The sequence below is a fragment of the Lactuca virosa genome, chromosome 4 (assembly GCF_052849685.1).
Source record: "Lactuca virosa cultivar CGN04683 chromosome 4, Lactuca_virosa_CGN04683_v6, whole genome shotgun sequence".
Lineage (NCBI taxonomy): Eukaryota > Viridiplantae > Streptophyta > Magnoliopsida > Asterales > Asteraceae > Lactuca > Lactuca virosa.
The window spans coordinates 277,801,015-277,828,007 of record NC_136429.1 but is presented as its reverse complement, the minus strand read 5'-3'; the positions used below and the strand labels follow the sequence as shown (position 1 = coordinate 277,828,007).

At 36.7% G+C, this 26,993-nt stretch overlaps 3 protein-coding genes across 3 annotated transcripts; 2 read left to right on the top strand and 1 right to left on the bottom strand.

The window, feature by feature from the left end:
• Positions 1-478: 478 nt before the first annotated feature.
• Positions 479-2,276, top strand: LOC145108311 (Nucleic acid-binding, OB-fold-like protein). The gene is made up of 4 exons (XM_079045330.1): positions 479-815; positions 916-1,142; positions 1,690-1,790; positions 1,995-2,276. Exons 1-4 carry the CDS (start codon positions 564-566, stop codon positions 2,069-2,071), a joined length of 657 nt encoding a protein of 218 aa, XP_078901456.1. The 5' UTR covers positions 479-563; the 3' UTR covers positions 2,072-2,276.
• A 6,623-nt stretch (positions 2,277-8,899) lies between these two features.
• Positions 8,900-10,487, top strand: LOC145108310 (Cyclophilin-like peptidyl-prolyl cis-trans isomerase family protein). The gene is made up of 3 exons (XM_079045329.1): positions 8,900-9,698; positions 9,768-10,215; positions 10,305-10,487. The coding sequence occupies exons 1-3, from the start codon at positions 8,900-8,902 to the stop codon at positions 10,405-10,407; spliced, it is 1,350 nt and encodes a 449-aa protein (XP_078901455.1). The 3' UTR covers positions 10,408-10,487.
• On the bottom strand, positions 10,431-13,714 carry LOC145108309 (C3HC zinc finger-like protein). The gene is made up of 7 exons (XM_079045328.1): positions 13,509-13,714; positions 12,825-13,044; positions 12,570-12,693; positions 12,146-12,468; positions 11,143-11,782; positions 10,753-10,979; positions 10,431-10,641 (listed from the first exon to the last, which is right to left on the bottom strand). The coding sequence occupies exons 1-7, from the start codon at positions 13,607-13,609 to the stop codon at positions 10,558-10,560; spliced, it is 1,719 nt and encodes a 572-aa protein (XP_078901454.1). The 5' UTR covers positions 13,610-13,714; the 3' UTR covers positions 10,431-10,557.
• Between the last annotated feature and the right edge of the window lie 13,279 nt (positions 13,715-26,993).

Below are 26,993 nucleotides of genomic sequence, written 5' to 3'. Positions count from 1 at the left end.
TGTTGTATTGTACAACTCTATAAAACACAAATTATTGTGCATGAAGAAAAATTGTTATGTACAAATCACTTCTCTTTAAAGAAAGACAAAAACAATGTCACTCACTTCTATCACATGTCATCAATTGTTTTGCCAACTCATCAAGTTCAATTCATATTTTCATACACAAGAACCGGTTACCACCAGCTTAGATTTGAACAAAAGGCAAACTTCGTTGGTATTTTTTGTACGATGCCTATAATTAGATGATATTTTTTGATTAACCAAAACTTAGATGATATGTTTTGAATATTTTTGAAACTTTCTTAGCTTTCTAGTCATTTTCCTTTTTTTTTCCTTACTTAATTTCCTTAAATTTAACCATTTGTTTAAAGAAATTAAGTTAATTGTGAATTTGGGCCAACTCTAACAAAAACTCGGTAATCGATCCTTCCGGTTTTTTGAAAAGTAGTCGACCGGTTTTGTTATCATCTCCACTCTGTAATACTAGCAACTTGCTTTGTTTAAAAATCAGTAGGGTTTAAGGGTTTTGTAGCTCAAAATCGTTGGGGAAATTCAATTCCATGGCGTCTTCCCTCTGTACAAGAATGTATCGTTCTTTTCTCTCAACAAACCCTATCACTAATAACCACAAGTCGCTACTAATTTCTCTCCACCATTTCTCCACTGAAATCCCCTCCGGGTCTGATTCCGATTCCACTGTCGCCCCAGAACTCGAACCAGATCCGTTATCCCAATCTTCCGATTCTAATTCCCGGCAAAAGGACTTCGGAGACCGCCCACTCGAAAATGGTTTAGATGTAGGCGTGTATAGGGTACATACACATGGCTTAATTTTCTCAATACACATAAAGAAGTAGATTTAACTTGTTATTGTGAATTTTACGATTAGGGTTTCGTTGTTGTATTGAATAGGCGATCTTGATCGGGAAAGTCGGTCAAAATCCGATAGAAAAGAAGCTGAGGAGTGGGAGGACGGTGACTATGTTGTCGATCGGAACTGGAGGGATGAGGAACAACCGGAGGCCATTACAGAATGAGGAGCCGAGGGATTATGCTAATCGGAGTATGATTCAGTGGCATCGTGTCTCGATTTACCCTGAGAGATTGGGTGCGCTTGTAGTCAAGAATGCTGTTCCCGGGTAAGCTTAAGTTTTCAGTTTCTGTAGTGTACAGAATTATGCTAAATGCGAATGCTATGGTCTATGTTAATGAATTTGGAGAAGATTAAAGAAAAGAAAGATAAGAATTTAGCACTTTTGAGTTCTGTAATGATATGGTTAGTGTGATATTTTATAATGTTTCTTTTGATTTTGATTTCATAGGAATGTAACTAGAGCATGTTGTAAAAAAACCCTTAGATTACAGAAGTAAATAAGAAGATATCATATTATATTGTTTACATGTTCAAAGGCCAATTTGTTAATGGAGGAACTAGTGTTCCATTTAGCAATTTATGTAAAACTTATGACTAACTTATGGTATGTAATAATGGACTTAAATCGGGACATATGACTTAATCTGGTAAGCTATATATGAGTGTTTCTTTTTTATTAAAAGTGAGAAAACTAGGGTTTTCACATTAAGTCCAAGCTTTTTCACAAAATTTCCCACGAATAATTCTATCTCCCATTTTCCAAGTGTGCGCCTTTTTTCTCAAACTAATAATTTGTCGCTTTTTGCTTATAGTGCAATCTTGTATTTGGAGGGAAATTTGGAGACAAAGATTTTCAACGATCCAATAACTGGTCTAACTCGACGTGTTAGAGAGATTGCCATACGTCGAGATGGTAAGTTTCATTAAAGTTTAATCAAAATTTTACCATCTAGTTGTTTTTGGGGTGGGGGCCCGCTTAGCTCAAGGGTTGCTGGAAGAATAACTTTTTTGCAGAAATGGCCCCACGTGCCAGTTCCATAGTCAATGTCAGATATTATGGATTCTCACCTCCTTACTGTTAAAAGACTTTTTCTCAAGTTCCATAATTGAATTGTAGGTCGTGTCGTGTTTCTTGAAAAAGGAGGTGATGCTCAAGAGGATAGAGCGGAAATTAAGGGGGTTGGTTATTACTAAAGGATGAAGGACAAACTATGAAGTTTGTTATTGATTGTTATTGCGATCTTAATTTAACATTTAGATGATAGTCTCTTTATTTTTGCTTAGATTTCTTGTTTCTTGATATTGTGAATTAGTGAGAGAAAGTGTACACAAAGTTTGGAAGAAAAGAGGCATGGCAGAATTATCAGTTATCTTAGTAAAGCTTCTTTGGTTTCATTTATTCCATATATGAATCAGGCATGGCAGAATTATCAGTTATCTCTCTTTGGCTCTAACTTTATGAATCAAGAGAAATATTTACTTCCTTGGGTTTTCTTGTATTATGTCATATACAGTTATAAAATGGAAACGAACTTTGGTAATTTTCTTGTTTATGCTTAACTTTTTTTTTTTTTTTAAAAAGCTTCATTTAAGATGAACTTTTGGAATTTATGTTTGAATAATTTCGTTGTGTTAAATGTTCATTTTTCTGTTTGAAGGATTTACATAGAGTTGACTAAGTAACCATAAAACAAATAAATTAGGTTGAGTTTTTTTTAATCATTTAATGTATACAATTGCATAAAAGCATATGGATTTTTTTTTTTTTTTGGTTAAACTATTTTGTCTTGTAAATGTTCATTGTGTTTTCTAAAAAAAAAAAAAAAAAAAAAAAAGCATTCATATTGACCGCCACAGTCCACAAATAATTCCAAATCAATTCAAGAAAAATTAGAGATGTTGAAAAGCTAGAAGCATAAGAAATAAGTCATTAAATTAAATATGAACAAAGACCTTACAATTAAAAATTATAAAAAATGATATTTATAAAATTGACCAACAGGAACGAACTCATATTCCGAATGACCAAAAGCTGACCATGAATGCCAGTACGCCTCGTTCCGAACTATTTAGTTGTGTGTTGGACTGTCAGAAAACAATTGAACTACGACATAAATATCTTCCGAAATATGATATGTCAGTACGAATGTACAAGATAAAATTTATACGCTATTTGATTTGTTATGTGAAGATAAAAGTTTCTCTTGTGTCTATGTGTATCTTTGATAGATTTTAAAATTAAAATATATTTTTCTTGAATTACTTTTTTTGTTATTTGTTTGTGTTAACTTTGTTTAAATGAATTATTTTATTTCTATGTTATTTTATTAATATCAATAACATTATTATAAATAATATTTAAAATAGAACTATTTGTAATATAAGTTATTGTAAGATTAAAAAATATTATTAGGATTTTTTATTATTCTACTAAGTTATTTATTTTATTTGTTTATCACGGTTTAGGAGTTAATTATACATTTTAGAATTTTTAACTTTTACATGTTTGTTTTGAGTGTTGTTAATTTCAATTGAAAAATTAAAAATCATAGATAGCAAGAATACATTACACTTTTTATATTTTTAAATAGTATATATAATTATTTTATATTTAATATTGGTATCTAAAATCAGCTACTTCGCAAAATTCAAACATCGCATACCCTAGTTATATTTTCTAGATCTGTCATTGTTTTCAAGTCCAAGTTAAGTACTAATTAGATCTATTTGCCTTTTCAATGTCTTGGATGGAACATTGTTATGAAAATTATTAATGATAACGATGTAAAATATTTTGTTAATACCATTACTCATATGCCTCCAAGTATAGTCCAATTGTTTGTTGTGAATCATGTTAAAGTGTTGTTAATCGATTACTTACATACAAATCTATCGTTTTCTTAGGGAAAATCATTTTGTGGGTGGAAATGGGTTGTCCACCAAAAATAACCAAATATGTATAATTTATTATATATAACAGTTATGCAACAAAAGTTGCTTATGATGGTCTTGATCATAAGGTTATGTTAAGCATAAAGGTAAGGAAGTTGTTTAACATGTTCTTGCATATGACGCTGATGAATAGCAAACGATCAAATTTGTTGGTGTTGAGTAATGATTCAAACATACCTCCACAAGAGTGAGCTATGGAAAACTTTAAGTCTATATTGGATTATGATGAAACTCAATCAGATGATGATAAAATTGAGCCCTAACATCCCCAAAAGGATAATTCTACATATTCTGATTCTAAAGAAACTACAACAACTCACTAAGGATGGATGATCCATTACGTGTGTTCAAAATGTCAACCCATAAACATAAGTCATCACTAGCCCATAACCCTTCATCACATACCAACAAGTTTCAATTGTTCAATGATAAATACTATATTAAGCTAGAATTAGGAATGAAATTGTGTAGATGAGAAATTTCATATTGTACCCAACATACGACCATGTCTCCATCATCGTCGGGCTAACGAAAAAGTGTTAAGTCACTTCATAAAATATTTTTTTATGCATAATGCAATAATGGTATTGTCAACGACTTACTGTTAGAGGTAATTAAATTAAACATCTATAATAATATAACTATATTTCACCTTTATATGACAAAGTGTTATTTTTTTCCTTTGTGTGTAGCTTGAAACGTCAGTTATCTCGTACATTAAGAAGATTCTTGATAGGAGCATTCGTAAGTATGCAACACGGAGGGTATAATAGATCGAAAGCAACCGTTATCAAGTGACTGATCACAATATGAACGGTATTGTTAGCCTATAAAAATAGACATGTACATATAAGAAATCACAATATACTCCTATAGTATGTGGTTATACGATAGAGGTTTTCAAATATCTAATATTTGCACACTATAATAAATTGGTCGATATTTCACAATGGAGATTTATCGAGCTACATAAATAAAGGTTGTACATCGCGTGTCAATGCCCATTGAATATGAACAACCATATGAAGTGATGGAAATTTTACCACTATTTATTAACAAACACTAAGCTAGACATCTATTGTATCCCATACCAAGGGAAGGAGGGGGTATGGTAATAAAAAACATGGCCGTTGCTAAACAAGTGGATCACACACACCTTACATGATGATTTTCATTCTCAATCGATCCAACAGTCATAATCATCTAGTATGAGTAAGTCTAAGTCTATATCTAATGTGAATGTTACTCAAAATTACATAGTCAACAATATTATATGCTATGAAGGTTTTTTATAGGAAGATCCATAAGTAAGCAACATGAAGGATATACTACATCGAAAAAATAACTATCAAGCGAATAACCATAAGAAGAATGGTATTATCTGATGGGTTTTAGGTACAACAAATAAACTAGAAAACAATTCCTAAGTTCACATGCAACCTACTTTGGATCTATGTTTTAACTATTGAACATACAACTTTGAATTGCAAAACAAGAACCCTAGAGGAGAGAGGCTAATTTCGAAATTAACAAACTAGGGTTTAGGGTTTACATACCTTTCAATTGTTATAGCAAACAATTGATAATCCCTTGATCTTGATCTTGATCTTCTTGGAAGCTTAGCACCACAAATGTAATGCCTCTAATGGAATCACACCCAAGAACTAGCAAGAAGGAAACTTGGAGGAGAGAGGATGGAGATAGTATGCAATTTCGGCCTTAGGGTTTCTTCCAAAGAAATAAGTATCCTAAAATGTGAGCCAGGAGGCTCCTTAAATAGTTGAGGGAACTAGGGTTTAGGGAAAATCCTAGTTATCCTTTGCTTAGGGCCTAAGCAAGACCCAAGGCCTTATCTTGGACCCCTTGGACGAATTCTCTAGGGTTTCCCCTAGGGTTTTCGTCCACCCCCTTCCAAGGGAGTTCTGGATCCTTCCATTCAACTATCAGTTAATTGCAAACTAGTCCCTGCACTTTATAATTAATTCTTTTAACCCCAAAATCAATTCTGATTAATTTCTGGCTAACAATTAATTAAACATAATGATTTCTAATTAATATATTAATCCATTAACATATTAATAAATCAATTATATATATATTAATTTATTAATCTTATAAATTAATATCTCTCCTTTCATAATTTCCTTGTCCAGTTGCTAGGTTGAGGGCAACCCAAAAGGACTGTGCTGCTATCAATTCAAGTACATACCAATTATAGTTATGGGCTTAGACACCTAATCCAACATTATCAACCAACAAACCTACAAGAAAAGACATGTACATTTAGGAAATGACAATGTATTAGTATACTATGTGGTCACACGTTAGCCACTTTCAAATATCTATGATTTATACACTACAATAAATTGGTCAAGAGTTATTTTAAAACGAAGATGTATCAAGCTACATACGTAGAGTTCGCATATTGTGTGCCAGTTTCCGTTGAATACACAACCATATGAAGTGATGGAAGTTTTAGCACCACTAATGGACAAATGCCAAGCTAAAAATCCACAAAAACATATGGTATATATTCCAATGGGAGGGTGTGAAAATTAAAAACTGTTATAACTGCCAACTACTAGAACACACACGCCTTACTTGTCCATTTTTACTCTCGGTCAATCCTACAAAGTTAAAATCAAGTACAAGTAATTATAAGTCTAAATATAAGGTTAATGTTACTCAATAGCATAGGCAACAATATCCTATAGTCACTTAGGCTGTGTTTGGCGCGCACAGCTAGCTGATAAGCTAGCTTATTTTTCGAGCTTTTTTATGTTGTCGTGTTTGGTAAACAAAAAAGTAGCTTATAAGCTAGCTTTTTTAAAAGCTGTTTAGACTAGCTTTTTAGGAGTTTTTTTTAAAATTTTCCAAATACACCCCTTAATTAATTATAGAAACACATACTCTTACATGTCCTTTTATGTAATTTTATATATTTCAGCTAGCTTTTCAGCTAGTTTTACCAAACGTTATTTTTTATCAGCTAGCTTTTCAGCTATCAGCTAGCTTTTTATTTAACAGCTAGCTTTTCAGCTATCAGCTAGATTTTCAGCTAACAGCTAGCTTTTCAGCTAGTACGCCGAACATTAGAGGTGTACAAACCGGTGTTTTTTTTCCGAACCGGTTCGGTTCAGTGGACCGGTTCGGTTCAAGTCAACAAAGTCAACACCGGTTTACCCTTAAACCGGTTCGGTTTCAAACCGGTTCACCATCAAATTTATCCGATCCTATAGAAACCGGTTCACTTCAAACCGGACCATCTTAAACCGGTTCCTAAACCGGTTCAAAACCGGTTCTTCGAACATGTTATAAAAAACCGGCGGAAATTGTATCTTTTTTTGATTGTTTGTTTTATTTTTTGGGATATTATAGGTTATATATGTGTGGCCAATTGGTTAGAATTCTTTAATAGTTGACATATTAAAAAAAATAAAAAACCCACTTAACAGTAGGTATGTATGTAATGTGTATGAAATTTGGTTTGTGCATATCTATTGAATTTAGACTCATTTCGGAGTAAATTTCGTGGGTATTTTTTTTTGGATATTTATATTGAAAGTATATAAAACATCTTCAAACATAAAAAAAACATCTTCAAACATCTCGAAAAACCGGTTCATAATCGGTCCAAAAACCGATTCATAATTGGTTCAAAAACCGGTTCATAATCGGTCCAAAACCGGTTCGGAAGTCCGGTTCATTGTAAATCGGTTCGAAACCGGTCCCATCGTTCGGAAATACGAATTGGTTCAAACCGCCGGTTCGGTTCGGTTCGGCATCAGATCGGTTCTAGCTTGGACCGGTTCAGAGGTGAACCGGTTTTCGGTTCGGACACCGGTTCGGATCGTGAACCGGTTTTTTTGTGCACCACTACCGAACATAGCCTTAAGTAACCATTAACAGTGTATGTTTGTTAGTTGCAATGTTATTTTCACAAAGTTAACATGCTATGTCATTCCTTTATATATGTATCATATTTTAATGAACATACTTATTTAAATAATAACTTCTAAGACAAATAAATACCAAAAGTTTTAACATTTTCACTATCATATAAGGCTAAGGGGAGTGGTAACACTCCTAACACCTTGTCACCTCAAATTTTTGAGTGACACCTCATTTTTGACCATTTAGCATGTAATCTTAGCATTTGGTAAGGAGTGGTAACACTCATAGCATTCCTTTTTTTTATTTTCTTTTTCTAATATAATTAAATTACTTTATTTTAATATAAAAACATTCTTTTTCACAAATTTTATTTTTTATATCACATACAATTAATATAATATAAATTATATTATTTTAAACCACATACAATTAATATAATAGAAGTTATATTTTTTAAACCACAAACAATTTTATTTTTTGAAATTAATCAACAATGGAACGAGGTGGCAAGAGAGTGTACGTAAATTATGATAATGTCTAAAAACTTTTTTTTGTGAGAAGTTGATAGAAATTAAATTGACAATTTAACTTTGGGTATATGGGGAATTAAAGTCAGTCAACCAATTTAAACAAGTCAAAAGCACTCGACCAATCAAAGAGCCTCATTCATTTCTCTCTCCTTGCGCCAAACCTTTAACAAATTGCTTTGAGCGAGCCCCCTAGCGAGCACTAGGGGGTGATATTCTCTTCTTCTTAGCGACCCTAGCGACTACTTAGCGAGCGTCCACTCCTTTTAGTCTAATAAAAGACAAGACATCCTAAACCCTACACTTTAATGGGCTAAGCCTCGCTCAATGGAGTAAGTGCTCATGCTTCTTCCTAATACAAACACGAGTCTCTCTCTCTCTCAAAATCAAAAAAAAAAAAAAAAAAACTTGGCGGGTATTATTATTTGAATGATCAATTACAAAAATAACTAAATATAAAGCCATAATACCGACTTTGGGTTGTGTTGCTATTCATGGGTCTGTTTCAAATATGAAAATGAAAACGAACAAAAGGGTATTTTTGGAAACTTAAAATGCATATCCATACCCATAAAATGGAAATCAAGCCACTTCTTTGGGTGGGGTTGGGGTTGTGGTTGGTAAATGGACATTTCTGACCCCATCGTGGATGGGATTACTATCCCTTGTTGTCCACATAACATCCTATCTCTTTCTCATACTCTTCTCTCACACACACAGAGGAAAGAAGCTATTGATGGAGAAGATATGGCAAAACTCAAGCCTCCTGCATTCAACATCTAAACAGCATCACCAACCACCACCGCCACCACTAGCAACCACCACCACTTCCCCTGCAGTTATCAAACTGTCGCGTAGACACCTCGCAATCTGCACCAACTCCTCCCTCCTCCTCCTCACTTCCCAATTTCAACCCACAGCAAAAGCACAAGAACAAACCCTATTCCCACCGGAAAATCCCCAAACCCTAGACGACAATCCAGTTGACACGACTAACACCACCACAACTCCCGCCGACGACAATCCACTTGACACTACCACCACCACTACTCCAATCGAAGCCAACCCCGTCGAGACTACCACCACCGCCACCCCCGTCGAAGAAAACCCAATTGAGACTAGCGCCACCACCACTCCCGTCGAAGAAAACCCTGTTGAGACTAGCGCCACCTCCAATGTAACCGAAGAGAATCAATCAGAAACTAGCATCACCGCCAGTTCCACCGACGAGACTAGTAGCGTTACCACCAAAGACGTTCCAGACACCAATGACTCCACCACCGCCTCTACCACCGTAGACAGCTGCACCGACAAACTTCCAACCAAGCGCGCTTTCCTAGACATATCAATCGACGGCAAACCCATCGGACGAGTCGTCATTGGGCTGTACGGAAACTCCGTCCCCACCGGAACTACTAGGTTCAGCGATTTCGTCAGTGGAGCAGCAGGTAATTTCCACTTTCAGTCCTCCAAGTTTCATATTTTTCATTTTACATCCAATCATTCCACTACGACAGGTGTGAGTTACAGAAGAAAAGAGTTCATAAAAATCACACCAAGCTACATCCAACACGGCGGCGTTAGATCATACGGCGTCGACGCTGAACTCGCAGCAAAAACCGGGAGAAGTTTTGCAGTCAACAATCTCGTTTCCGAATTAGAAAAAGAAAACGGAAAATGTCCGGGGACTAAAAACGTCGCCGGAACAGTTGGGATTATCGTGCGGGACCCACTGAAGCCGCCTCCGAAGCAAAAATTGGTAGCTCGAAATGGTAAACTGGTGATTGATGAAGAGGAAATCGGGAAAGAACCAAATGGGACGGAGTTTTTGATATCAACAAAAGATTCGCCGGAGTTGGATGCATCAACGTTGGTTGTCGGGAAGGTTCTAGAAGGTATGGAAGTTGTTGAGAAGATGAGTCAGGTTAAAACTGTTCAGGAAAACACTAGTTCTCCCTATTTCAGGTACTAAAATTTAAAAATTTAAAATTGAAAACTTAAAATCACTTTACTTTGTTAGTAATTTAGAGAAATTAATTAATGTCGTGAAACAGGGTGGCGAAGTTGATCGGAGATAAAAGGGCAGTGGTGGCAGAGAGAGGGTTTAACAGACCCTATTCAAAAGTAATTGTTACTAATTGCGGGTTAATGGCGTAATTTTTGAGTTGTACATCAAAATGTGTGTATTCTTGTTCTAATTTTTGATTACATGAAAGCCCAAAATTTTTGTGATTAAATGGAAAGTGAAGAAATAAAAATGGTTTAAGCAAACAAGATAATAAAATGTTACTTAACAAATAATTGAGTTTAGGTGGAGCCATGTGTGAACTTGTGTCTTTTAGCTGAGGGGGGTGTGAGAAGCTTTTTGACAGAACCAACAGGATCTGACACCTGTAAAAAAAGATTTAACGGATGATTAGAGGCTGATGGCGTGTTTTGTAGTTGGAAGGAATGGAATCAGTGAAAGGAATGGAATGTTGAATTCCAATGGAATGGGTCTACCTGAATGAGTGAAGATGAAGGTTGTTGGGGTGTGGGTGATGGAGGAGAGAGGAACTCTTTCTGGCGTTGTAGAGCAGAAAGAGTTTGTTTCCATCCAGGTGCAGACTTCCCAGTTGATGTGATCCAGGGGCAAAAATGTCTATGCTGCTTTATTGGATCAAACTCCATTGCTTTTGTACTTGTAGTTGTAGCTGCTGGATTTGGTTGAGTTGAAGTTGAATCCTTCCCTAAAACAATAATAATAATAAAGGGTAAGAATTAGGATTTAGGAATGAGTTAAATATCTCAAGCAAAAGGTATATAACATATGAGAAAAAAAAAAAAAAAAAAAAAGCAAACACTATAAACAACAACCTTTAACTTGAACAAGAAAGCCAGTAATCAACTTACCTAAATAAGATGAACTTGAATCACTCACAACCACGCTTGAATCCAACACCTTCTGATGATCTACAGAAGAACTTTCGCCCTCATTATCATCAATTCCAAATCTTCCTCCCTCTTGATGATTATCAACATTTGGTATACTATTCAAACTTTTGATAACAGACACGTCAGCAGCAGATTCAAAAGCAAATGAAAACCGAGTCCTCAAATTTTGTCCAACAACAGGCAAAGAAATTGTGGGCCGAAAGTTCTGATCTGCTGGTGGTGGGCCCCCTGCAATTGTCAAATTCAAAACACTTCTATTCACTGTTTGTTGTTGTTCAACATTTGGTTGTTGCTTATTTTCAGAATTTGAATCTTCATTTAATTCTTGTCCAATAAGTCTGAAAAACTCTGGGGGCTGAGGAGTTGTACGAAAAGCCCATAGGCCAACTTTAGCTCCACAAAGTCTGCAGACTAGAACTATAGATGTATGATCATATTGCTCAATTGTAGAGGGATCATTGTTTGCATCCAGATTTGAAGAGTATACAGTTATACTTGAATTGTGTTTGATGGATTCATCTTTTTTTAGATCTTTGCAATCAACTATGTAAGGAAGCAACCGAGGCTCCCATCCACATAAACTGATCACCTTTTGTGCCTGAAAAAAAAATGCATGAATAGAATTTAGCATAATGTCAAATGTAAATTCGATATGTTGTATATACATTATTTTTATTTAAATATATGATAGATTGAATATGGTTAAAGCTTATTAAATTTAAACCGCAGATAAGTTATAAAAAAGGGCAAACTAGAAAAGTAATAGATTAAACATGGTTAAAGAAAAACTGAATCACATAAATAAAAATTGGGATGTATAACTTATAATGCAATTTGTCATTCCATTCCATCAGTCAAAATGGACATTTATTTTTTCATTTCCAATGGAATGAACCATTCCATTCCTTCTCAAATTCCACAAACAAAACACTGTCTTATTAGAATAATAAAGTTATCATACCTGATAATACAAGACAGGAAAAACTTCTTCCCCTGTTGTAGAAGCATTATCAGATCCATACACATTCTCTAGAGTTGGAGAGTTTTTAAGGAAGTTTTCCAACAATGGGCTCCACATGTAATTAATGGCTGTTGATGAGATCACAGGAAGCTCCAAAAGTTGTAATAATGATGCACATCGTTTCTTGTAGTTATCAACCAAATCTACAGATGAACTAGGAGGAAACTGTGCTAGCTTCTCATCACAAGCATTGTCAACCCATGGGCAAAGTAATTTATGTCCATTATTCAGCTTCAAGCTGAAAACCGAGGCTGCATTCTCAACTACATTACATATAGAAGAAGATTATCATTCAAAGTAATGGTTCTTGAAAGTAACAATGATTGTATGATGAAATCATGAAAAGCATTTGGTAGTGAATTACCTTGTTGTTGTGCCCATGATGATGGAGTAGAAAAGAAGAGACGGGCCCCACATGATTCACAGGCTATAATGTCCATATCTACATTAACCCAACCTCTCCTTGCACAGTTTATTGCACTTACTACCTGATGAAAATAGATAATGTTACCCAAAAATTGACAATGAAATGGAAAGAATCAAAGAAAGAGAAAGAACTTCCTACAAGAGTATATCAATAATCAATCTAACTACTACTGAATCAAAAAGTTTATCTAACCTCAGGTTTAGCAAACCATGTCATGGACTTGAATGTAGCAAGCCTATTCAGTAAGTCGTCTCTGTCCCATGGTCTGCACATGGGTGATTGCAATGTCTCACCAGATGCCTTTCTCAACTCCTCAATTGTACCTCCTATGGATTTTGAATAAACTACAGCTAGAGGTGTAGTCATCATATGTGAGCGCTTCTTGCCTCTGAAAAATCCAACTGCAGTTGCACTATTCAAGTAAAAAGTGATTACAAATACTCCCGAAATTGCTAGCGAAAAAGCTATAATTGTCTAGCATTGTGATTCGCAGACACAAATTTGGTATTTACTTGGTTTCTAATCTACCATCGATAACCGTAGTCGTAGGATTCATATCGATTTTAGTGTCCAAGTAGGCAATTGACCTCCAAAACAAATTACAGTTCGTTGTTCAATATAATGGACGGAGTATAACTGTATAAGCATTTGTATTGTATGAAAGTGTATATGATTTTCAGATGGATAAACCCTAACGAACTGAAACAAGCCCTCATTTGGTTGTGAGTCGCGTATTTGTGTCGAGTAAAACGTGATTCAAACGTTAGAGCTATAATTGGATCAATACAACGAATTACAGGATTCTTCAAGCAAAATTTCAGCTGGTGAATTGAACTGTATTGAAAAAAAAAACATACTTAAAGGAAAATCATATACCTAGTCGAACTGGGAGTTCTTGTGGGTTTTGAATTGGGAGGAGGGGCAAAGAACAGCTTATCCATGACGGCGTGAAATCTCTTCTCTGATTCTTCAGCCATTGAATTCAACAAATTATAAACTGAAAGCTCTCCTCGCTGCTACGTTAACCTCCGCGTATATTCCAGCTTCTAATTTGCTACTTCTGCTAATGCAACGTCTTGAATGATAAAAGGGTTATTCTTAAAAATATCAGATTGGGCCTTCAAAAATTATTACAATTTATTTTACAAAACTGGACTTTAAAATATCATTTTACTTAATGAAATTACATTTATTTCACAAAATTGTTTATAGATCCTTTGAATTTTGTGACATTGAGATTTAGGGAGGAACTTACATGACTCCACCATATTATTTAGACCGATAAGGATTAATTCCATAGAAAATCTTATATTTTGAATTTTTTTTGATCTAGAATTTTTTTTTTTTTTTTTTTTTTGAAAAATACCTAATTTTTACGTGCTCTTTGTTGTTTCAGACCCGAGCAAGTCAACAATAAGTAAACTGAGTTTGTTCTCAGTAGCAGAGCTTGAAGTTTTGATTTGGGGGCCGGAAATAGAATATGTATAAAATTTGAAGAATAGGGAGGTCAAAGTCAAATTTTATAGTTTTAGGCATAATATATAACTTTTTAAATAGTTATGGACTAATTGTTAAAAAAAAAAGGGGCCACAGCACCCCGTGGCCATATATAAGTTCCGCCCATGTTTGTTCTTTTCATAAAATACCTTATATTTTGTAATTTTTCCGATTTAAACCTATTTTTTTAAAACAAACTCAACTTTAACTTATTTCTTATTATTTCATTAATTGAGTCGGTTACTTTCTGTCTCACGACAATAAATGGTACACATATACCGATTTTGAACAGATTTCGTTTTTTTTTAAATCAGTTTAAAATAAAATCGATTATGTTTAGGCCATTTTCGTATTTTTTGGGTTTTTAAGTGAAAGTGCATTAAAAGGGTTGTCGATTAGGTTATAGTACAAAATCATAAAAACAACCGGTTTAAAATATTTATTAAAACCTATTACTAACCGATAACGTTAGCTAGTCGGTAGACTGGAGTTAAGAAATTAATCGGCTATACGAAGATTAATATAATGTCCCGAAAATCACGACATATATTTTTTATTTAGATTAATAAATCATTAATATATTTCTTTCACATAAAACAAGGTAACCATGATTTAGCAAAACATTATCAAATCAAAGTAATTCACAGAATGCGGAAACATGTGGTGTGTTGCAATCATCCCGAGCTCTTCCATTTGAAAACCGGAGTACCTGAAACACAAACTGAAAACCGTAAGCACAAAGCTTAGTGAGTTTCCCCAAAAGTACCACATATCATAAAACCACAGAAATATCATTCAATATACATATAGTTGCCATGGGCTACCCCCAAGGTCTTTACCTGGAATGTCATGGGCTCCCCCATGGTTTGATATCCAAGTGTCATAGGCTCCCCCCCCCCCATGGTATTGACGTGGAATGCCATGGGCTCTGTTAGGTGTGTCAAACCCAACAAATAATAGGGGTACAACAGACTCCAAATACACTGCTTTAATGCACTAAAAGGTGGTACAAGGCAAGCAGGGTCGAACCACAGAGACACGGGATAAAAGTCTATACCTCTTTGCGCAAGATACTTTGGTCACAAATGGGGATTTGTTTGCAAAAGTCAAATAATAAAAATAACAATACACTTTGAAACATGTAGAAAATGAGATAGATTTGTAAACAAGTTGTAAAAGTGCTTCCAGTTCTAGTTCTCAATGTTGTCATTTAACCTGATTATGACTTGATGTAATTTGTGATTGCTATTCTAAGTTGGTACTGAAAGATATTAACACGCTCTAATACCTCTCGCTTTCCAAATTATCTAGCCAAAACACGCTCTTTGACTAGACCTAGCTTTACTAATACAACCTAAACACGCTCTTAGATTGTATTGAAAAACTGCATTAAGTTTTGTACAAGCTTCCCAACAATGTCCATTTCTTCTCATACGCTCGGAAGTGTGAAAACATGTGATAAATGTTCTACAATAAGAAAACCTATTGTTTGTTACCAATCATTGACTTTGTAGAACGACTAGGTGCCATAAAAGTTAATTAACTACACAAAAATTCAATTCATGAAAGTGACCAATCAAACACAAATCAAATTTAAGGATTCTAGTTTAAACAAGAACATAATCACTAGAATAGAATCACAAATCAAACATCAAATCACATGCTTCAAGTCAAGCAATCAACATGTTTTGAACAAGAACTAGAAACTAGGGTTTCTTAGCCACGCATGGCTAAGAACAAATCAAACAAGAATAAAGATGGAATTGGAATGTTTAATGCTTACAAAAATGAAATCAAAAGTGTTTGCAATGATTAGGTCTTCTAAAAAACTCCAAGAAATCTCCCAAAATCGCCCAAGATCACCCTAAGTTGCTTTAGAAACCGTCTATCCCTTCAAAATGACGTTCTTGTGTTTTTAATTAAAGTTCACGTGCTTTCCATAAGACCATGCGTTTTTGGCATGACCATGCCTTTTGCCCATGTGTTTTTGGCATGGCCATTTGTATTGACCATGTGTTTTTGGCATGGCCCATGCTTTTTGCTAAAATTCCAAAAAGTCTTCACTGTTGGATCCATCTTCAATCTAGCTTCACCACGAGTCATGTTGCTCAAATATAAGATGAAAAAGGACAAACACGACCTGTGTCGGTGTGATAAGAATCGTGTTTCAAACATAGTCCTTTGCTATGACAATAATGCATAATGACTCGGGTTCCATCTTCATGTTTTCTACGATGGAATGACCGGTTCATCTTCTCTTCATGCTCCAAAGCTCCAAGCATCCATACATCCATGCATCCATGCATCCAAGCTCCACGTTCCATGCTCCATAATGCCTGCAAAATAAATCAAAAATGGTGAAGTACCAGACATTCTTAATGAAATATGCAGTTGCCCAAATAATTAACTAAATGCAAGAATTATGAAGTAGAATGCTATGAAATGACAGAAATAACATGCAAAATAGGTGCATAAAATGCACCTATCAGACCTCCCCAAGCTTAGACCTTTCTTGTCCTCAAGAAAGAACAAAATCGAGAATCACCCTAGAGAAGACGATAGGCGACTAAAAAGAAACTAAGAAGAAACTAATGGAAGGAACGAAAAGGACTAAATGGAATGAAGAGTGAATGCATGCAATAAAAGAAAGAAAAAAAACTAATGAAAATAACATATGTACAAACAAAATATGCTTAAGAAAAATGAACCGAAGAAAAATTCAAAAACACAAATAATAATTATATATATATATATATATATATATATATATATATATATATATATATATATATATATATATATATATATATATATATATATATATATATATATATATACGATCAGACTTTACATCGATGGGGCTCCAATCACTAATACCTAGGCGACCATCCTGCTACCTTTCATGTATCACAGACTCCCAAAGTGAGGAAGACCACGAAACGATGTAGCCCAATAATCCAACCATAGTTTTATTTAAACTTTATACCTTAATTAGCTTTGTGAGCGAAAATAACATAGTCTGGGATCTCATGTCCTTAAGACTAGATAGTCAAGAATCAGAATCAACACATCCTTAAGAACCCGTCACGGCAAATCAGCTTTCGCCGAAGCAGTGAGCCCACCCGAAGGGGCCCAGCTCCTATGCTTTCACCTTTTCAAGAGCCACAAGTATCATATCACACAGTTCTTAATTCGCCAGATTTTACTTTGAGATGGCTTCTGGTTTGATTGAACTTGGATTTGTATCTTCGTTTTGAGCTTGAGTTCTTCAATCAACTTTTTGAATTTCTTAAAATTTCTTCGATTGAGCGCTTGAAATTTTGATTTGGGTACCGAATATGACGGCTGTACCCTTTCTTCATTCTTGACTGTGTGGATCTGATACTTAAGCTCTCTGTTACCGCGAGGGTAACGCGTGTCAACAAATAGGTCCGTGTTCTGTGGGTCCAGATTTGTCGATAAAGATTCTTTTTAAACATTCAGAAGCAAATCATCCTAAAGCTGTTATTACCACTCACAAAACGTTTTAGTATTCAATTTTTTTTATTATCTAAGGCTGGGGTCTCGAATTACGGTGTTTGGGTCCCCTAGTTATGAAAGCTGATTCTACACTTCCGGTAACTATCCGGTCGCTTCTGTATTTTTTTTTCATTTTGATTTCTCGTTTTCCCACTTCATGGAGCTATTGTATGTAAAGATTCTCCTCATCTCGTTTTTTTTTGTGTGTGTGATTAACAATGAAAAATGCAAAGAAAATGAGAAAAAGAAAAAAATGAAATTTTTTCTTGAATGCTTTGAAATGAATGCACGAAAATTGAAAATAAGAAAAGTAAAATCTTTTTGGATTTTTTTTGAATGATGAAATGCATGTAGCAATTAGAACCTAATGTACAAAGACCCCTCCCCAAGCTTAAGATTAAGCATCATCCTCGATGCTCGGAGAGGGTAGGGCAACCTACTGACCACGAATGTATAACTATATAGAGCATATGAACGAATTCTCAACAATTCTAGTCAAACAATCTTAGGATTCACGCATCAAACTTGAGATATGGAAGGAATGTACCAGTCAAATGCTTGAATTTGTGATGTGTACTTGACTTTTTCACTTCATCTTCAACCTCAAGAAAAGCTTGAACACATCAATGGTGGAATGCATAATCAGAGATGAAAGCTTCCAATCTTCCTTCCAAAACACCTCTTCAAGCTTGCTCTTGAAACCCTATATAAGAATTTTGAAACTTAATACAAGAATCAATTCAAACTTTACAAATCAAAAACTAGGGTTTATGAAGAGAAATCTGATTTTACACTTCCACCGGGAGAATTCGACCTAGATGATGAAGGAGATGAAGTTAGGAAGTTAAAACAACATACATTTGTGCCTTAATATCGGATTAATTGAAAGAAATTGAACCCTAAACTAGGGTTTGGAGGGTTCTCGGTCAAAGAATGATAGAGGGGAGGAGACGCACGACTATGAGAAAGATAGAATATATTTTTTTCCAAAAACGCACGTCTAAAGCAAGAGATGCCCGTGCGAATTAAGCATGGTCTGTGTGGTTTTTGCATGGCTCGTGCGATTTTTGCATGGTCCATGCGTTTTGTTTTTTGAGATGGGGGAGTTACGTCGACAACACACAGTCCAAAGGTAGGCCGTGTGATTTCAAGTTTTGCCCATGCGTTTTTAGCATGGCCCATGAGTTTTGGCTTTAGCCCATGCATTTTTAACAATTGGCCGTGCAAAAAAAAAATTCTTGAAAACCTCGAAAGCCAAGCACGGTCTAAAAAATTAGGCCATGCGTTTTTGAGTCTTGCCCATGCCAATTTCACATGCCCATGCTTTTCTTTTCTGTTAACCACAAAAATCACGTTTTTTTTAACCACACAAAAACATTTTTTTTAACATGACTCACTCTCATCTATGTAGAATTTTTAAATTTTTTTTTGCATGGAACTCTAAAAAGACTTAAAAACATCGCAACACAATAAAGTAAATAAAAGAAGAATAGGAAGAAAATACTGCCCGAGTTGCCTCTCGGTTAGCCGCCCTTGTTTCAAGTCTTTGGCTCGACTTGGCCCTTAATTGGAATATATTATTCTTTGAATATTAGGGCTTTCCAACTCAGTGAACTTCTTACTACTTCCTCAAATTGGCTACTTATCTTATACCTGACTTTCTTTTTGCTTGGGAACCATACTAGACTTAGACCCTTGATGACAACAATCATCCAATTGACCCATTTCATGTACTTGTCCGGTAAGGTGATCAACCTTTCCTTCTTTGATATGGTAGTTGAGTTGATGACGGATTGGGTATCTTCCTTCTCGGAATTTGTATCCTTTGAAGGGTTTGGCAGATTTATCATTTTCGGCTCTAGTGGCTGGCCTACCAGTGAAAGGATTTTTTCATTGGTAGTGAGTGGCTCAATCTCTTTTTGGTCAACCTCAAATACATCCTCTACAACTTCCATGTCATCCTTCTCAATTTCTACTTCTTCATTGACAACCTTCTCCACTTCTACTTCTTCCTCCTCTTCCCCATCTTCAAATTGCAATATTGGGTCATCAAAAATTTTCCCATCGTTCAAGATGATGGCAGAAACGGTATGCCTTAGGTCCTCTTCAGTCTGCGATGGTAATTTTCCTTGAGTTTCCAATATACTCACATATTGAGAAAGTTGTGCAATTTGTTCCTCTAAGATTTTGAGGCTAGCTTTGGTTGTTTCCTGGAAGATTTGGGTAGTAGTGGCAATGCTTCTCACAATGTCTTCCAAGGACATGCTCGAAGTTTCAGCTTGTTGGGGAGGTGCAGAATATGGTTGTTGGAACTGTGGAGTTGGTTGGTATCGGTCATTTCCCCAAGCTTGGTATGGGTTTTGGCATTGGTTGTTTCCCCAAACTTGGTTGTTTTCCCACCATTGATCATGTTGAGGTTGATCATAATTCCATTGGTTTGGCCAGTAGTAGCTTCCCCTTTCCTACACTTCCACCCATTACCCTTGTAAATATGGACACATGTTGGTGTGATGTCCATTTTGAGTGCAAAAATCATAGGGAATAGGTGTGGGCCGCACACTTTGGTCATTTCCAATCATCATAACTATTTGGGCTAGCTCAGAAAGTTGGTCTTTAATGTAAGGAGTGTTCATCTCCGAGCCATACTTTTTGTTTTTTTTTGTTGTTTTTTTTACGTTTTTTTATAGAGATGTACCTGCTCACAAAAATCTTGGTATAAACAATTAGCAACACCGTGTCCCCGGAAATGGCGCCAATTTGTTAGGGGTGTCAAACCCAACAAATGATAGGGGTACAACTGACTCTAAATACACTCTTTAATGCACTAAAAAGTAGTAGAAGGCAAGAAGGGTCGAACCACAGAGACACAGGACAAAAGTCTATACTTCTTTGCGCAAGGTACTTTGGTCACAAAGGGGGATTTGTTTGCAAAAGTCAAATAATGAAAATAACAATCAACTTTGAAACATGAAAAAAATGAGATAGATTTGTAAACAAGTTGTAAAAGTGCTTCCAGTTCTAGTTCTCAATGTTGTCATTTAACCTGATTATGACTTGATGTAATTTGTGATTGCTATTCTAAGTTGGTACTGAAAGATATTAACACGCTCTAATACCTCTCGCTTTCCAAATTATCTAGCGAAAATACGCTCTTTGACTAGACCTAGCTTTACTAATTCAACCTAAACACGCTCTTAGATTGTATTGAAAAACTACATTAAGTTTTGTACAAGCTTCCCAACAATGTCCATTTCTTCTCATACGCTCGGAAGTGTGAAAACATGTGATAAATGTTCTACAATAAGAAAACCTATTGTTTGTTACCAATCATTAACATTGTAGAACGATTAGGTGCCCTAAAAGTTAATTAACTACACAAAAATTCAATTCATGAAAGTGGCCAATCAAACACAAATCAAATTTAAGGATTCTAGTTTAAACAAGAACATAATCACTAGAATAGAATCACAAATCAAACATCAAATCACATGCTTCAAGTCAAGCAATCAACATGTTTTGAACAAGAACTAGAAACTAGGGTTTCTTAGCCACACATGGCTAAGAACAAATCAAACAAGAATAAAGATGGAATTGGAATGTTTAATGCTTACAAAAATGAAATCAAAAGTGTTTGCAATGATTAGGTCTTCTCAAAAACTCCAAGAAATCTCCCAAAATCGCCCAAGATCGCCCCAAGTTGCTTCAGAAACCGTCTCTCCCTTCAAAATGATGTTCTTGTGTTTTTAATTAAAGTTCACATGCTTTCCATAAGACCATGAGTTTTTGGCATGGCCATGCCTTTTGCCCATGTGTTTTTGGCATGGCCATTTGTATTAACCATGTGTTTTTGGCATGGCCCATGCTTTTTGCTAAAATTCCAAAAAGTCTTCACTGTTGGCTCCATCTTCAATTTAGCTTCACCACGAGTCATGTTGCTCAAATATAAGATGACAAAGGACAAACACGACCCGTGTCGGTGTGATAAGAATCGTGTTTCAAACATAGTCCTTTGCTATGACAATAATGAACAATGACTCGGGTTCCATCTTCATGTTTTCTGACATGGAATGACCGGTTCATCTTCTCTTCATGCTCCAAAACTCCAAGCATCCATACATCCATGCATCCATGCATCCAAGCTCCACGTTCCATGCTCCATAATGCCTGCAAAATAAATCAAAAATGGTGAAGTACCAGAAATTCTTAATGAAATATGCAGTTGCCCAAATAATTAACTAAATGCAAGAATTATGAAGTAGAATGCTATGAAATGACAGAAATAACATGCAAAATAGGTGCATAAAATGCACCTATCAGGCTCCCCCCATGGTCTGATATCCAAGTGCCATGAGCTACCCCCATGGTATTTCATGCAAGTATCACAGAGACAACTAGCATTCCACATAGCAAGTAATGGGCCGGCATTGGCGCCTTCGACCTATGGATATAGTGAGAAGACTCACCCCGGACAGCTGAAACCCACGGATACTCTCTGATTGCAGATCCGCTAAAATCCCCGCGCTATCAAACAAATAACACCCAATTAACAATTGGGATCAAAAACTAATCCAATAATCCATATATCGGTTAAAAAGACCATTTTACCCCTTGCCTAGTATGGTCCAAGACTAAGGTCCAAACTCTCAATCATAAAGGCCCACGAACCAATAATCATCCAAAGCCCACTTATGGCCCAATTTTCCAAATTGGGCCCAAACCCTTACATGGGCATTACCCTAAATCCCATTAGCTTTTTCCCAATCTAAACACTTATTTACAGATGGTCCAACAAAGTCCAAGCAATCCAAGCCCAGAAGATAGCCCAAACCGAAGGCCGAAGCCAAATCACACTAAGCTCATTCAGACCGAGTATGCGGGGCATACAAGCATGTACGCACAACGTACTCGCCTGGAGGCTTGTACGTTGTGCGTACCTGCTTGTACGCCTAACGCACTCACCCTATCCAGCCAAAACTTTATTTCTCACTTAATCTATTAAGACAAAGCTTCCAAGACACAGATCTGACCTCCTTGAGCTAGATTATCACGTAAAGTTGCCAACTTTACGTCCATACAAAATTAAATGAAGCTCTTAAGCTTAAAAATGACTTAATAGATGACTTAAAACTTGCATGACAACATAATACACATAAAGCTTGCACCTTTATGCTTAAGGATACCAAAATAGACTCAGATCAGAAAGGATAAACCCTTAAGCAACCTAACTCATTCCATAACCCAAAAAGAAGACCAAGTTCATAATAAACTAGCCATGAAGAGATCTAATCATACACAAGCCAAGATGAAAATTTAATACCTCAAAAAGCTTCCCCACAAGGTGATGATTCTCGATCCAAATCTTTCCCCCCAAGCAAAACAACTTCGAGCTTCCCTTCTTTCCTTCCCAAGAGCAAAAATGGACATCAAAGCCTCCCAATAGCTCAAGAACACCTCCAAGAGGCTACAAGGTTGATTTAGGGTTTTTAGAGTATGGAGGCTGGCTTAGAAATGAAGGGAAGGGGTTAAAATTAAGCTTATATAGGGTACAAATACAGAATTTAGGGTTTCACATCAACCCTCGTATGCCCAACGTACTCCTCATACGCCCAACGTACGAGGTCTCAGACCCCGATCCAGACTTCGCACTACGCTAAACGTACATCTCCATATGCAAGGTGTAGTCCCCTTCACATAAGTACACCCCGCGTACTAGGGTTTTCCCCTAAACCCTAATTCCTTCCGAAGGCCATAACTTTCTCGATAAAACTCCGATTCCGACCATCCTTATATCCATGAAAAGGTAACAAGAAGCTTTATGCTTTAAACAACTCATACCTGCCTTACAATATCCCGGACAAACAGCCAACTTCCATAAAAGCCCAAGCTGACAATTTACCAAAATACCCTTGACTCTAAACTAACTCTAAATGCCTGAATCATCCTCATACCATCACCCACACCCCAATGGATAGCGATTTGAAACAGGGTGTTACAACTCTCCCCTACTTAAATTAGATTTCGTCCTTGAAATCCGCCTTTACCATTCCCAACACACCAAACAACCTGAGCCACGCCACAACAATCCCGAGTATACCACTGCCTTCCCAAGGCAACCGAAACCAATCCTAACAGAATTGTCCAAACCCGGAGAAGAATAAATACTTAATTCCTCACAAAAAAACACCTCTACTCAATCTAAAACTTGAAGTCTCGAGATGGTCTGGCTCCCTGAAAGACCGCCCACACTGAACCACTACCATGAAAATTCCACAATGAATTCTAGACAAAACAAAACACTTCCAACCCTTGAGGCTTCCATGGGGAAACCAAAATCACTGACCTTATATTGCTGCAGAACACTTATACTTTACAGAAGGCTCAGATAATCCTTCGAGTAAAGATTCATCCCTGTAACGGTTAGACTCAAATGAGAGCTGCACAACAGGGTCCAATCAACCACTCTGAGATTATTTAATCCAACTGCAAGCGAATTAGTATATGCCCTGAATAACAAGAGAATCCTCACACGAATTCCAAATCAATAATATTGCCTTGAATTATCTTGATACCCTTCACTAATCCAAGACACAATTTCAATGGCTTGATCGATCCTTAAAATTGAATCCATTCATTACCCTTGAACCCTTCGATTTATGCCATCGGCATATATATATCCCAATCCTTAACCCACTGAAAAGAAAATCCCGCACAAAACACTCACGATTCCCAACTCGAGAGCTCAACCAGAACCCAACTTGATACTTAACTCGTAACCCGAGATTCACAAATCTACACTTGCATTTCACACCAAAACCTTCTAATTCCCGATAACCCCTCATTTGACCGATATATAAATGTTCCCAAACCATCTCTAAGACTACCAGTATCGCACTTGGTCCAACCACCAGGTTCCCAAGAGTCCAAACAACAAGGCTACCCAGCCTATAAACCCCTCTGCGCCACACATTGACCACACACTTGATCTTGCAACTCAATATCCAAAATCTTGACCCAACGGTCTTTGCCATGTCCAACCTGATTTTCCATAATCACAAGGGCCTTGCCCACAGGCCCCACCCATCAAGATCTACTCAATCCCGACTCCGCCTCGGACCCTAATGGTCCTTAACCTAAAACAGAGAATGCTCCTCGACAATCCTGGTCGGCGTGCCCATGACACGAACTGATTCCACATCCACACTCGTGACCACCTCTAACAAGAGTCTACCTCGAACTGGTAAATGCTACAATCCCATCGCAGTCTTACAACACATCAACCAACCATGGTTACCACCCATGGCCTTACCACACCCTAATCATCACAACTCCATGCATCCTGAGTCGAAAACTGCATCCAACTGCATCCCGACAGATGTTTGGGACATAATTCGAATTCCAATGCCCTCAACCTGGACTCAACCATAAGTCTACTATGCATAATAAAGGAGACGCCAACCAGCGGTTGGGAGTTTCCTGAACTCCTACCCACACAGCCTCAATCTGAATAGCCACTTGGGTTGTCCCTCTTCCTTGTCAGGACGTGAAAATTTCCCTAGTCCCACACTCTTCATAACTCCCGGAACTCTTGACCGATTCTCCCCCACTTGGATTCGACAAATCTCTTTCATCTATTAATCCTGGTGGATTTCCCAACACATCCACCTCATATAGCATGAATCGCCTATGACCTGTGTTAATCAATACTATCATTCCACTGCTAGCCAAACTCCATGATCGTCCAACACCTGAAATACTGAAGAATACTCTTGAAATCTTAGCCAGTCTGATAATCCAAATCACCTCCCATGATACCATACCAATTCCCTAAGTTCTTGTGATGGCGACTAAAAACCATAACCCTTGCCCAGAACCGAAAAATCTTCATCATAATTTCCACTTTCGAGGAATCATTGAATCGTAATCGACTACAACTTGAGTGATTATAAAACTCCCCTGACATTTCCAATGACCAAACAACGCATGCAACTAACACCACCATCTTCCTGCTACCGCTCTTCTCCTAGAAACGATAGTACTTGAACCCAACAGTTCTTCCATATGCAATCATCGCTCCTACCAGAACAAATACTAAAACCACCGAACCCTGGTGAGACTGGAGAACTAACCCACTGAATCCTGACCATAGACTTTCCACACAATGCCCCCAAACTGATCTCGACCAAAAACTAGAATAACGATCAAACACATTGGAACCCGCTTCACGGGATACAACCCCTTAATAACCCACTAATGATCACGGCATGCAAGAGGCATATAACAATTCTTCGAAGATATAACCCAAGAATAACAGAGAACTAAACCAAAGCTAACGCTTACCCAAACCAATATAGAAATCCAAGAAACATAAATAGTGATAGCAACCGAAGATAACACAAAAGATAAATACCAGTAAAATCACCTGCTGGAGCACGAGCCTCTCTTGCCTGACACTGAAATGACCGGCTCCCCTCTGTTGGGGCTCTTGACCTACCCTCACGACTATCAGAGATCCGCAAAATAGCCAGAGCAGGTGCACTCACTACTCCTCCCTTCCTCATCGGACAACGACCCTCTTGTGGCCCACTTGGTCGTAGAGAAAACATAATGGGCTTGCCCCTGAGTATAATCCCTACTGAAATGATCAATCCTGCTACACTTGTAGCACCCCATACCCCAAGAACGACAAGCTCCATCGTGTAGTTTCCCGCACGTGTTGCACTAACTCCGGCCCTGCTGGCCTCTCAAATGTTGGTCAGAAGTCTTGGGTCTCTTCCCGGGACCCTCCTGTCACACCCCAAAACCAAGAACGGCGGAAACGTTCTGGGGTGGAGGACGTCATGTACAGTATCACAACAATGCATAATAGTAAAGACAAGCAACAACATCCATTGCATTAATATAATAATTGTAATACAAGCGTGTTCTGTATAGTTTGTAAGACACCAAAAGTATAATCAAAATTAAAGATGAGTCTTGTATGTGCTCCATCTTCTCAAAAGCTTCATCTGTACCTGTCTACTGATGACCTGAGAATACAAGTTATTTTGAAAGAGTTTATCAGCATAAAGATGGTGAGTTCATAAGTATTTAGTGTCATTGCTTGTATAAAAATGTTTGTAATAATGTAATGTAATAACTGATTTCAAATGTTTGTAAATAGTATACTCCCTAGAAAAACCTATATTTTCTAGTAAAAAGTAGTCTTCTACCAAGACCCGATTGTTTGTATGATTGTTCTTTCGTAAATGTAAGGGTTTTTGCCTAGTGAAACTATCGTTATAAGAATATAGTTTACTTAGACGAGTATGTGACAGAATCACAAAATAATGAAATACAGACTCCGGG

Coding starts and splice junctions, on each gene's coding strand:
- LOC145108310 (XM_079045329.1), top strand. CDS start 8,900: ATGGGATTACTATCCCTTGTTGTCCACATAACATCCTATCTCTTTCTC. Junction 9,699..9,767: donor TTTCGTCAGTGGAGCAGCAG/GTAATTTCCACT, acceptor CCACTACGACAG/GTGTGAGTTACAGAAGAAAA. Junction 10,216..10,304: donor ACTAGTTCTCCCTATTTCAG/GTACTAAAATTT, acceptor GTCGTGAAACAG/GGTGGCGAAGTTGATCGGAG.
- LOC145108309 (XM_079045328.1), bottom strand. CDS start 13,609: ATGGCTGAAGAATCAGAGAAGAGATTTCACGCCGTCATGGATAAGCTG. Junction 11,783..12,145: donor TTCCTGTCTTGTATTATCAG/GTATGATAACTT, acceptor TTTTTTTTTCAG/GCACAAAAGGTGATCAGTTT. Junction 10,642..10,752: donor CTTCATCTTCACTCATTCAG/GTAGACCCATTC, acceptor CTTTTTTTACAG/GTGTCAGATCCTGTTGGTTC.
- LOC145108311 (XM_079045330.1), top strand. CDS start 564: ATGGCGTCTTCCCTCTGTACAAGAATGTATCGTTCTTTTCTCTCAACA. Junction 816..915: donor TAGATGTAGGCGTGTATAGG/GTACATACACAT, acceptor TGTATTGAATAG/GCGATCTTGATCGGGAAAGT. Junction 1,143..1,689: donor GTCAAGAATGCTGTTCCCGG/GTAAGCTTAAGT, acceptor TTTTGCTTATAG/TGCAATCTTGTATTTGGAGG.